At 35.8% G+C, this 12,667-nt stretch overlaps 2 protein-coding genes across 5 annotated transcripts; one reads left to right on the top strand and one right to left on the bottom strand.

Moving 5' to 3' along the window:
* Positions 1–81: 81 nt before the first annotated feature.
* LOC101221712 (probable bifunctional methylthioribulose-1-phosphate dehydratase/enolase-phosphatase E1 1) lies at positions 82–6,452 on the top strand. The gene is made up of 10 exons (XM_011652991.2): positions 82–499; positions 1,824–1,960; positions 2,252–2,326; positions 3,045–3,134; positions 3,312–3,467; positions 3,648–3,797; positions 3,883–3,984; positions 5,540–5,649; positions 5,736–5,854; positions 6,041–6,452. Exons 1-10 carry the CDS (start codon positions 274–276, stop codon positions 6,130–6,132), a joined length of 1,257 nt encoding a protein of 418 aa, XP_011651293.1. The 5' UTR covers positions 82–273; the 3' UTR covers positions 6,133–6,452.
* Positions 3,456–12,667, bottom strand: LOC101221944 (putative RNA-binding protein YlmH). 4 transcript variants are annotated; one of them, XR_004215182.1, is made up of 12 exons: positions 12,474–12,667; positions 10,827–10,930; positions 10,414–10,545; positions 10,234–10,307; positions 10,004–10,109; positions 9,418–9,486; positions 9,140–9,204; positions 8,965–9,063; positions 7,472–7,571; positions 7,212–7,372; positions 6,210–6,342; positions 5,768–6,128 (listed from the first exon to the last, which is right to left on the bottom strand). XR_004215182.1 is itself a non-coding variant. In XM_031882431.1 (11 exons), the coding sequence occupies exons 1-10, from the start codon at positions 12,619–12,621 to the stop codon at positions 7,310–7,312; spliced, it is 960 nt and encodes a 319-aa protein (XP_031738291.1). In that variant the 5' UTR covers positions 12,622–12,667; the 3' UTR covers positions 3,456–4,019; positions 7,276–7,309. The 4 variants fall into 4 exon arrangements, 2 of the variants coding, with proteins under 2 accessions (XP_031738291.1, XP_004146247.1); XR_004215183.1 differs by having other exon boundaries at positions 7,276–7,372; XM_031882431.1 differs by lacking the exons at positions 5,768–6,128; positions 6,210–6,342 and adding an exon at positions 3,456–4,019 and having other exon boundaries at positions 7,276–7,372.

Genomic DNA, 12,667 nt, shown 5'->3' with positions numbered 1-12,667 from the left:
TTCAATTAGTGATAAATTAGTATAGTATATGGACGAATATTTTTATTATTAAGAAATCCTTATTAGTCTTAAACATGTTACCCACCCAGTGCAATTATCCTAAGGTATAAAGTTCACATTTCACATTTCACATTTGATAACTCCGCTCGTTACCCTAAACAAAGAGCTAAAATACTAATCCAAAAATCTCTTTTTGAAAGTAAAAAAAAAAAAGAAAGGCAGCCAAGGTTTATCTGTTCTATATCCTCCTCTGCTCTCATTTGAATCGCTCAAATGGCAATGGCTTCAGCTATGGCCCTCAATCCCCTCAAATTGGCTTCCACTTCTCAGGCATGTCTGGAGAAGAAGGCTGCAAACGACACCAAGGCTTTGTTATCGGACCTCTCCCGCCAATTCTACACCCTTAGATGCGTCTCCGGCACCGGCAGTAGCATTGCGATCAAGGTTCACGACCATTCCATTCCCAGGAGACAACAGCTAATCGCTACGTCGCTTTCTGGTAAGTGATTTTAGAGGTTCCCCTAATTTCCCTCTAGTCTTTTTGGTTCAAAGTTAAGGTATAATTCCCTCTGTCTCAACTCTGCTTTCAGTTGCGTTTGCTTCTCCTTTCTCTGAATTTGCTAGGAAATCTAAAATGGGAAAGCTATTATTAACTTTTGTTTGTTTTCAATCCCACTTGAAAGTGGTTTTGAAATTACTTAGTAAATAATATTCTTTAGACAAACACTTGATTAGTCTTTCTCGAACAAGAGTTTCATTGAAGAAGTACCATCTCAAAATTATCTATCTAATCCACCCTGAACGGGTGTATTTAGGCGTGCTTTTAAAACAGGCGCTCAATAGCTAATCACTCTAATGTTTGACTCTATCATTTTCTAAGTATTTATTAGATGCTTCAATCAAACATGAACTAAAATTAAATGCTTTCTTACTGAACAACTTAAAGTGATTTTTTTACTTTTCTACAACCATGTTTGTGTTACTTTCAAACATGACTGAATTTGAATGGGGTGCTTCTGGCCACTTTCCAAATATGCCCCTTACTCTTCCCTGTTTAACAGCCTTGGCTGTTTGTAACAAGCAGATGAATATGGCCAGCCAACCATATAATTCAAACTAGTGCTTGTTAGTAAGGAAGGTATACAATTTCCCCTTCTTTTCTCAGAAGAAGATGAACTTGTTATTCTTATGAACCAAAAATGTTTTGCAAGGGTTCAAGCCGTCAAGAACTAGACTCTGGAGTATTTTCTTCATGGTGCAAGATCAGCTTTTCCAATTTTTTCCCCTATCCTTTTCTGTTTGGCAAGAGGGTATTCTATAGAACTTAACTCCTTGCATAAGAGTAGTCTACTGTTTTCTCTAATAACATGTTTGATAACCTGACTTCTCTATTGGTTGGTCACCCTTTCCATGGACATAAGAAAACTTTATGACTGGCTATCACTCGTGCTTTTACTTGGATTCTTTGGGGGGAACGCAATAAGAACCTTTTTCGGGACGAAAGCTCCAGTTTTAAGCTTTTCATGGACGCTGTTATTTCTACTGCCCTGTTCTAGTGCAAATATAAGCACCCTTTTAAGATTTTAAGTCTTTTTTATCTTGTCACTCACTGGCGTTCTTTCATGTGAACCTTTGGGTATGTTGGGCTCTGCCCGTTATTTCATTCTATCAATGAAATGTTTCTTTTTCTAAAGAAGTCCTTGCTAAGAGTAAAAAGAGCCTGCTCCTTCTCTCTTTTCTTTCCCCTAAAAATTGATTGCTTGGAATGGAATTCATGGATTTAGATGATGAATATTCTTTTGTTTTTGTTGAATTTTACATAGGTGTTAAGAAGAGAAGAATGGTACGTGAGGATACCTACATGTTATCTTATGGTGGGTCAATCTTATATTCACCACCTCCAAAACCATTTTCACACAAACTCCCGAACTGTTTTGATTCTAGGCCTCTTTTTATGAAGGTCAGTTACCCGTACTCTGTAGATTTGGATAAAGACTCCAAAAACGTCATAAGCCAATTATAAATGACCTTGCTTGAACTGGATATGTTCTATAGATTATACAGTTGTGTTCTTGAGTTCTAGAGGAAAGATATAGTTGTGCTATAAATGGCCTAATGATCATATAAACAATTTCTCCTGCACCAAGTGACATTAACTTCACTGATATCTGCATAAGGGACCAAACTTTCCCATGCCTATTTTATTGCCAAATCCATCCACCACAACCAAATTTTGTTTCCTTTTTCCCAGATGCGCAATGCTGGAGGTGTTATCCACAGACATAGTAAGGAATCCTATCTTGTAACACTGAGGAACCATCATCAGGTACGGTCAAACTCATGGCATCAAAAATTAAACAAATTCTACATTTTAATCAGGGTTTTCCAGGTCAAAGTTGTTTAATCAAAACGGTCAAATGGAAGTCAGTTTCACTTTCTGTACTGTTTTGGATTATCTGGCATATATAGCATTGCTAAATGTCAACTAGCAGATAAGGATTGAATGGAAAAGGTTCTTTCATACTACAACCTAGAAAGTTAAAATTGGATGTAGATTAAATATTTTCAGATTGGTACTCTATTACTAAAGAATTTTACAACATTTTCTTGGCTTTACATATCTGTCTGGAGAGTGTTTTCTAGTCTATATGGCTCTTACACAGCTTGAGTGATTCCCGATTCTCTCTTCCTTCTCTTGTGCATTTTATGATTACAGTGTTTTTTTTATTAAACACTTACCTATAGTTGTGGCATTGATAAAGAGCAGGTTTGTTTTTGTGATTTTGCACCTTAAATCTCAAGGTTATTCAGCACTGTATATACCTTTTATCGTCCCCTTATGTCTTTTAAAATAATTCTAACAAGTTACTTTGAACTTTGTAGACGATGAAACCTCTGATTTTGTACAATTTCAAGAAATGGATTGATTCTGTCTTAATCATTCATTTGTTGCAGTTTAATCAATAACTTAATTTTACAGGCTGACTGTTATCTTTCTCTCTTTGATTCATCAACTAGGCATTGATTAGTCTTCTCCAACTCAGGGTCGGATTGGGAGCATCAAAGGAATCTCAAGCAACATTTCCGTTAAGGCTGGGGCTCAAGGTTTAGATAATAAAAATGAATGGTTGCCAGTGAGTTGACTTGCACCCTACTTAATTGGGAAGCTTAAGATTTGAGGTTTTAGTTTTTCATTCTTTTCTTTCTTTTCCCTTTGAGGTATGCCACTTTTTATCTGGGCTAAGGGATTTTGTTTATAGTTTGAGCTATACCGATTTGTGGTTCATTTTTCATTTATATTTTGGATGCAGCGTTGCATAGTTCTTGATATTGAAGGGACTACTACTCCAATCTCTTTTGTTACCGATGTCCTCTTTCCATATGCTCGTGATAATGTTGAAAAGCATTTGATTTTAACATATGAAACTGGAGAAACTCAAGATGACATCAAGTTGTTGCGTTCACAAGTAAGATTGTTTTATTATGTTGCAATCAGTAGAATGTTTATTCTGTCTGTACTTTACACTACTTACCTGTGCCTTGCAAGTCTTAATTAAACCAGAAAACAGCCTGCCTGCCATGGTAGTTGAGAGGCTATCTGGGAGTTGTCTCTTGAATTTTATGTTTATCAACAAAAATCTTTTTAGGTTGAAGAAGACTTGGAAAAAGGAGTTGCTGGAGCTGTGCCTATTCCTCCTGATAATGCTGGGAAAGAGGAAGTCATTGCAGCAGTGGTTGGTAATGTTGAAGGAATGATAAAAGCTGACCGCAAGATAACTGCCTTGAAACAATTGCAGGTAAGCAAGTAAAAATAATTCTCTAATTATCTTACTGCAATTCATTTGGCAGATTTTCTGAGTGAGCTGACTTCTAGCTATGCAGGGTCACATATGGAGAACAGGATTTTCCGTCAATGAATTGGAGGGAGTAGTTTTTGACGATGTGCCTGAGGCTCTTGAGAGATGGCATGCTTCGGGCATTAAGGTAATTCTCTCTCCCCTCTTGATTCTTGTTAAAACCTGTACAAGTTGCTATTTGAGATTAACTAGGGAAAGATCCTCCAATGCTCTTATTCCCACACTAGATTAGATGTTACTAGATTAGACATAACTATCACTAGAGGGCCGTTCGGAGCACCAACTAGAAGTTGGTTAAACGGGTTATTGTAGTTCACTCCATGTTTGAGGTACCAACTATAATATCGGTTTGTACAACTATTTATAATTTACAATTAAATATAGTAAATACTATTTCAAAACCCTTATTGCTAAAGTATTTACTATTGTCTCATCTTCTATTTTCTTCTTTGCTATAGTGTTTACTATTTCCTATCCAAATAAAAATAGTTTATATCCAAACACAAACTATTACAATCCAGACTAAAATAGTATTGCACCCCAAAAGACTAACTATTATAACCTATGGATTATTAGAACTTAATGACTATAATAACTATTCACTATAACAACTAAACATCCTAAACGCCCCTAGATGTTTAGATCCCGACTCAAATCTTGCTTTAATAGAAAAAAATCCCAACTTTTTTCAACAAATTATTGGCCCAGGTGGGGAAGAGATGATGTAATTACCAATAAGATCAAAATTATTTGAATCTTTCTTGATTTCTTCCAATTCAGTGATTCAAGATTTGAATCCAGTCCTTTAAATCACATTGGTATGTAGAGAAGACTAAACACAAGCTTACTTAAATCACTTTGAGGCGGAATTTTTGCAGATGTGCTTCAATTTTCCTCACAATGGAATCTATTTAGGGAAAACTACATTAGTTTATTAGACGAGAGTCTGAGACGGATGATTTTATAAATGAGTTAGAAGATGACAGCCCTGTCTCATAAAAGATGACTTGTGATTGATTTGCCTTCATTAAGAGGATCTCCCAACTAGAATTAAGAATGCAAGGCCCCTAGTTAGGAAAATAGTAGAATTATTAGTAGAATAATTGAATCGATTTGAGGAGGGCATATTAGCAATTAGCTAGTAAGTTGGTTAGGCTATTTTGCTATAAGTAGGAGAGGGGTCGGGTGGAAAATTTTGAGTTGAAGAAGCTGTTTGGGAGAAGGAGATGCTCTAGAATGTGCCGATGTCTTTTCCTTTTGTTTATCCTTCTGCTCTTGTTCTTTTCTCTATGAACTTGTTGCTTAGGGAAGTCTTAAGAGCTTGTTTGTTCTGTGCTTGACTCATCTGAGGTTATCTGGAAATATATTGCCATTGTGGCTTGTTGTTCTTGTCTCTTGTTGCCTATTTTCTGAGTGCAGGGATTAGATGCCTAACAAACATCTGGAATATATTGAAAAATAAAGAAACAACTACGAGATCACTCCACAAATTCTCCCCATACTAACTAGTCACTCACCCTCCTATTTATAACAAGATTCACCAACTTCCAATCTAATTACCCTTGTAACCCATACTAATATTCTTATCTAGTACCTTACAGAAGTCTAGTGATATTTGAACAAAATTTCTCCAACAGATATAATAAACAAAGAATAACTTCTAGTATTTCTGACATGAACAGGTGTACATATACTCGAGCGGCAGCAGGTTGGCACAAAGGCTCATATTTGGAAAGACTAATTATGGTGATCTAAGAAAATACCTATCAGGATTCTTTGACACTGCTGTGGGGTAAGCAATTGCTGCTATTTTGTTTTCCATTTTTTAATCATACTCAATATCACAAACATGATGGTGGAACTGCTCTTGTATCTCAGGAACAAAAGAGAAACAAGCAGTTATGTTGAGATCTCAGAATCTGTTGGAGTTGATTCACCATCAGAGATATTGTTCATCACAGATGTCTGTCAGGAAGCTAAAGCAGCAAAAGCAGCAGGTAATGAGTCTACTTTAAGCTATTCTTTGTTCCTTAAATGTAAAGAAAACGAATAAAATCCATTCCTGCTGTAACCGAACTGCATTTGGCTGAAGTTCTTTCTAAAACGATCATATAAAATTCCAAAAGAATTGCAAATTTACTAATTTTATACTTATTCGAATGCGAACTACAACAACGTTTCAGGGCTGCAGGTGGCAATCTCAATCCGACCAGGAAATGGTCCATTGTCTGACAATCACGGATTCCAGACAATCACTTCCTTCTCAGAAATCTGAAATGAGAAACTACATTTTGTAATTACATCCAAAGAATCCTGAAAATGATCAATAACATCACAGCTTGACAATTTTACCCTGAGAGACTGTTCCATTCAGCAAGTTTCCCCTATTTACTCCCTCTCTCGGCGATTGTTGTTCAAAGTTTAAACTGAAGAAATATTTTTCTGTCTGTACAACAGTGGTTCTACTTATCTTGCTTGGTCAAACCTATGTAATGTAATAAAACTCGGTTCAAAATGCCAATCTTTCACTTTTGAAGTATTGGAAGTAAAGCAAATAACAGATAATGTAGTCCATTTAGCATCAAGTTTCAGTTAGGATTCGTTTGGTATTCCTTATAAAAACTATTTAACTACATCCAAATCATCAATTCATCCAGTTTTTGAACCCCCAACTAAATATAATGGTAGTGTTTACAATTATTTATAATCTAAATTATCCACCGTAATTTTATTTGAAATTTGACTGTTGTCATGCTTTAGTATTTTCTATCTATACTCTTTCATTTCATTTATCCTCTTTCACTTTCATTTTCACAAACTATTATAATCCATAGACTACAACCAACTCATCCCAAACACCTAAGTTTTATCCTTACGAAGGTTAGAAAATTGCTATCTTATGCATATTTTGGAAATTTGAAATTCTGCTTTTTTTTCTTAATTAGCTGTTGAAAAAGATATATTGATTTCCACTTTTGCATGAACTTCAATCAACCAATATATTAAAAACAAATTAGAAAAAATCAGAGTCAACTAACAAATCGAGACTTGTACACCAAGTAATACACAACAATAACAGCATATTAGGAGATGGAGATGGGATAAGTCATTGGAATAACAAATAGTAAATGTGAAGCTATAACTTTGTGCTTAAATTCCCTCATTAGACAAACATTAGTTTGAACGAATTCGTTCCAGAAAAGAAGGCAACACAACCAGAAACAAAGAACTAAAAAGCACTGACATTGAAATGCTGAGACAGATTTTCCCAATGAAATTTTTAAGAATGGATGAATCAGTGTTTGGATTTTCACATATACAATCATATTAATGTCATGTTGAATAATGACTTACTTCAGTTATTCCAAAGGAAGCAATCCTAATTTCACCCCACAAAGAGGCTCCTGTGAAGACTTACCCAGTTCATCTCCAATAGACAATATCTCTAGAGCTTACACATATCTGATAAGCTCAACAGCAAATTTTCCCTTTTTTGTTGAATTTATTTCTCCAATCTGAATGAGGAAAATAACCAGAAGTCAGAAATCCTAAGCTAGAAAATTTATGAACCCAGTGCAACTAGTTTTGGTTTCGATTCAACTGAAAAAACTCACCTTTAGTCTCCCTTTGCCACTAACAGAAACAATATCGCCAGTCTTTAAAATGGTTCCATTTTTTGTAATTGACGTCCAATTGACACGAACATCCCCGCTACTGCTCATATAACAGTTTCAGGTTAATATACTTTCACAAAAGAAATAGGAGATAAGGTATTGCAACACCTTATTTCCCAGAAACTTTAAGAAAGTTGTGTATTTATCATTCATATTAAGGCATAATGTAACCATCTACAAATACAACAAATGATGTCTAAAGTTTCAGATTATGTTCAAATAGGCAAATCAACGGAGGATAGAAGGAAACCTATACATTATTAAAATCTGTCATGTATCACCAATTAATGTAGTCTCAAATTCTTTCATCAGTATTGAGCATAAGGTGTAAAGTTTTGGATCAAGTCAACTATATTCCACTAGTAAAAATGGAAAATAGAAGGGAAGCACTATTGCGTAAGATTCAACAACATATTCTCTTTAGGGATTGGAACTTAGACAATAGTTCTTCAAATTGTTTGTTCCAAAAGTTGAATCCTTCTTATATAATGATTACTTGCCAAATAATAGAATTTTGAAGGAACAATGTCAGTATTTTTAATCTGTGAGATATAATATGTTCGAAATTGTGGGCTTAAGCTCAAGGAAAGATTAACCCTAATATTCTTTTCTAGCTCATTGTCTATTTATTTTTCTCTATTGTACCCTTTGTTAACATGAGAAATTAACAAGTCAAATCGTGGTTTTTCTTCCGGTTCTCATGTTTCCACGTAACTTGGTGTCATATTTCCTTCTTTAAATATGGTATCAGAGCGGGACAATGACGAAATACTAGACAACAATATTGATGAAACTCAAACAAAGGACGACAACGAGACAGCCACCTCCGGGATGAGTGCCGTCCCCGCCGTCATGGCCAATCTGTTCCTTCAGCTTCAGAAATTGCCGGTGAGTAGTCCTAGCCAACCCTCGCAGCCAACCGTGCTGCCGAATGAAGTTACCAGCCGCACGCGCCAAGCGAATCCTTCCACGTGCCGCTATTGCCAAGCCCGTCCGTCCACGCGCCACCACCAACCCACTCCACCATTCAACCAGTCCAGCCCCTTTCATTCTTTTCCCAGCTGCATAACACTTTTGTTCAGTCGCCCATACACACACCACAAATCCAGCCAGACAGAGCTGATATTCTCACCAAGGGGCTTCTCAGACAAAGTTTTGATTCATGTGTTAGCAAGTTGGGCCTTGTTGATATTAGCATCCAACTCGGGGGAGGTTAGAATTAGTGGGCTTAACCTAATATTCTTTTCTTTTTTACATTAAGGTTGTTGATTATTTATTTTCCCCTATTGTACATTTTGTTAATATGAGAAATTAATAAGAAAGTCAAATCATGGTTTTTCTCCCGATTCTCGGGTTTCTAGGAAACTTGGTGACATATTTCCTGTTTATCACTTTCAATAAAATATGGTAGCAGAAACCAGAAGCCACGTCACCTGATTAAATCCACTAGTTTAGATCTTGAAATCTTGAATCCAGCACTTGCTATAGCATCTACCCTAAGAGATGCCTCAATGGTTTTAAATGTCTTAGTCCTGCACATGAAAGAAGAAAACACTAAATTAAAATAATCATAAACCAACATGAAAATTTACCAACATAAACTCATACTTCGGTGGTTCATATTCAAGAGCTGTCAATGGAATCCTCGTACAAGAAACTGTGACATTGCCAACCTGACATTAAGAATGGCATGACAAATAAAGAGATAAATGAAGAAAATTTTCAAAAAGTTTGATTATCTATTAGGTCATGCAGGCTTCACCAATATGTACCTTAACTTATTTAATACACACAAGAAATACAATCAGAGGTAACACATTTTTTCATTCGCATATTAATTTATGTAACATAATGTTAGAAGCAACCATCCAAGACAATGACACTACCTTGCGCAGTGATGATATCAGGAAGTCAACAAGCTCTGGAACAATGACTACTTGAGCTCCCGTTTCTTCCTGAAAATAAGGGAATGCTAAGAGAATAAAGAAATCTGGCCCACGATGGCTAGGTGGCCATTTTTTATCAAAAACCTATAAAATTTACACAAAACTACTGCTGGAAACAGACAAGGCATGCAGTTAGACGTTGTAGTATTTATCTAAATTGAATCTTTTTCATAAGTTCTATTCCACATGAAATGATTAAAAAAATGTATATGCCCACATTTCTGACCAAACTTTTAGTCACTGCGGGATGCACCAAGCGCATGATAACCCAAAGCAAAACTTTTACCATCAGTTTTTGGGGATTTGACAAAGAAAATTAGATTCCTCAACATAAAATAAAACCAACCTATAGATGACCAAAGTTTAATGCATTTATAATACTTCATCAGTCACAAGTTCAAATAGTCATTATAAGATAATACATCATTAAAAAATGCCATCAATAGCAGCACGCGAAGCTTCAAATGTGCAGCAAGAATGAGAACAAAATAGTTGTGATTATACTTCATATTTAATATGATTATACCTGGAGCATGATATCACCAAGCTTTTCTCTAGCAATGCCAGTACCAAGAATTGATCCAAGGAAGTCCCCATGTGAACAAGGGTGAAACGTAAAATTTCCTGTGATACTAGGAAAAAAATTAAAAATAAAAAATAAAACCCTTCAGAAAGAAGAAAGTTAGAAACAACAAAAAAATAATTGATTCCACCGCTCAAATAAGTGGACTAAAGTGAAAGATTAAAGAACAATACCTCAATGCTGAAATTATGTCTGGATCACTTGTTAGTTCATCTGCATGACCAACAGAAATCCGGCAGCGCTCTGCCTGAAAATTTTGGCAACTTGAAATACATGTGGTATCAGCAATATATCTTAGATTCATATACTCAAGCCCCAACTGAAGAAAACAAACAAGGCTTCTATATTTTCACCTCTGGGTATCCTCCCTGAGCTATTGCTTTCACGTCAGCTAATTTTTGTATAGCTAGCATTGACTCTTTCACCACAGGTGGGGTAAGAAAGTTTGTATGGAGAACTTCTCGTCTTGATAATGAACGTTTAGCCTAGATGAAACCAAAAGATTTAAAGAACCAAAATCATCCCTCACAAGTCACAACCAAGAGACAAAAGGGTTACTATATTGATGTTTCTTTTTCAAATTTCATAAGAATGAAAGGTGAAGAAAAAGGATTGACTTTTTCCCTTTAAATCTATAGAAATTTGTGGAGTCGTGCTAATTCAGTCTTCACAGCATGAATAAAGAATGCAAGGTAAAAGAATATATAGATAGTTAAAGCTCTAGTCTTGCATACTAACATGTCATTAAAAGTTTATCAGGCAATACCATCACAAGAATTTGTTTCACGTCTACAATAACACCTTTATCTCCAACTCCATTGAGTAAAACATCAATATCTCCCTTTACAGCTTGCACTAATTGGCATATTCCTGAAATCACATTTGGATGATTATTAACATGCAACTATTGAAACGTATGAGTAAAAATACTTGGGTTAACATTAAGGATTAGAAGAATTACTTATCTTTTCCCTTATCTCATGTACAGCATGTTCATTTTTTGACTTATAATGCAAGTGACATAATTTAAGGATTTGATAGATAAGACGGGCTGGTGGATACATAGTTTAAAAGGAAGTACTTTTTTTCCAAACCAAGGTTATTTTATTCATAATTTATTACGAATCTGCAAGTTCAACATATAATTTTCCTTTTCTCGTATTTGAGGTATCTATCAACTGCCCCACATGGACTTCAATAGACAACAGGGATATTAAGTTACTATGTTTTCAACACGAAGATGGAGGCCTGAAACCCAATAGGCACCCCTTCCGAAAACATCTCTAACCATTACTGCCCAAGCGTAATGCTGCAGCACTTCATACAGTAGTAAACGTTGTCCTAAATGAAAGCATACCTTATAAGTTAAACACTTTTAAGAAAGCATTTTTGTTAAAACATTGTCTACAAAATTGATTACAATTAAAATCCTGGTTGACATTTCAAACAAAAGTTGTTTAGTTGAAAAACAATTAAAAGTAATTCTATAAGTGCTAAATCACCATACAGTGATTGCTGATCAATCACTTTAGGGATTATCCACTTTAAGAAATGATTTTAAACCAATATGATTGCTTTTTTTAAAACAGAGGTGAGCTTCTTTATTAAAATAAAACTCAAAGTACAATAAAGAAGCAAAAGGAAGGATCAAGAGGTGCATCGGACATTTCAACTAGGTTGAGACCACTTTAGTGTCGTCAGCATATCCAATAGTACATCCAAAAACATTGAAACTCCAACTACACCAATTCAACCAACGCAAATACAAAACAGAAAGTAAAGAACAACAGGAGATAAACAAGCCCAAAAATAAAATCTACTATAGAGAACGAAAGAAGTAGAAGTAGGAGGTTTTCCACAAAAAATCAGCAAGCTTGAGTGTCTTGAGCTTCTGGCATTGATTGCTTTACTCTCGGTGGAATCCATTTCCAACTCTGTGTGATTTCTCATTTTAACTTCACACTAAACCTGTTATCTATCCAGATGAATTCATTATCCATCCATGAGTGTGAATGGATTTTTACATATTATCTACACTATGAATCCAGTCCTCGTTCTGTCATCATTAATTTCACTCGCTTCTCGTCTTCCGATCTCCCGGCATTGCCATAAATCTTTACCAGAAGCTCAAAATTGAGCTCATTATCTGGCTCCAATTCGAATAGACTTTCAGCAGTAATCTCAGCGATATCTACATTGGTATGGAGATAGGATGCATACAGCAGCGCCCCTCCCCCAATAAGGTCGATTAATTCCAATCGATGCCCAATAGAAAACTAATATCACCTGAACTAAGTGCTCGATTACTTTGATCTTAGCAAGCAATCACAGTGGAATTAAAGAATAAACAGCCCACTAAACAATAATAATCCATAATTTTCTATAACATTGAGATGAAGGAGCGAATCGAAACCTGAGGTCCCCAGAGGAGAAGAGGGAAACCGGGCCTCGTTAAAGCAGAGCCTATTGAGATTAAGGGCAAGGGGTCTTCGGAAACTCGAAAACTGAGCCGCCCTTCTTAAACTCCACAGAGCTGCAATGCTCGTTGCCGTTGCGGCCATGGCTCAGTAAGTGCCAACGCGCAACCGTTCCAAACTCAATGGTTTA

This window comes from Cucumis sativus, chromosome 3 (assembly GCF_000004075.3).
Source record: "Cucumis sativus cultivar 9930 chromosome 3, Cucumber_9930_V3, whole genome shotgun sequence".
Lineage (NCBI taxonomy): Eukaryota > Viridiplantae > Streptophyta > Magnoliopsida > Cucurbitales > Cucurbitaceae > Cucumis > Cucumis sativus.
Note: the sequence above shows the minus strand (reverse complement) of the source record. Positions and strands in the feature narration are given on the sequence as shown.

Coding starts and splice junctions, on each gene's coding strand:
- LOC101221712 (XM_011652991.2), top strand. CDS start 274: ATGGCAATGGCTTCAGCTATGGCCCTCAATCCCCTCAAATTGGCTTCC. Junction 500..1,823: donor AATCGCTACGTCGCTTTCTG/GTAAGTGATTTT, acceptor AATTTTACATAG/GTGTTAAGAAGAGAAGAATG. Junction 5,855..6,040: donor TAAAGCAGCAAAAGCAGCAG/GTAATGAGTCTA, acceptor ACAACGTTTCAG/GGCTGCAGGTGGCAATCTCA.
- LOC101221944 (XM_031882431.1), bottom strand. CDS start 12,621: ATGGCCGCAACGGCAACGAGCATTGCAGCTCTGTGGAGTTTAAGAAGG. Junction 10,546..10,826: donor TGAAACAAATTCTTGTGATG/GTATTGCCTGAT, acceptor GGTTTCATCTAG/GCTAAACGTTCATTATCAAG. Junction 7,572..8,964: donor AAACTAGTGGATTTAATCAG/GTGACGTGGCTT, acceptor TTATATGAGCAG/TAGCGGGGATGTTCGTGTCA.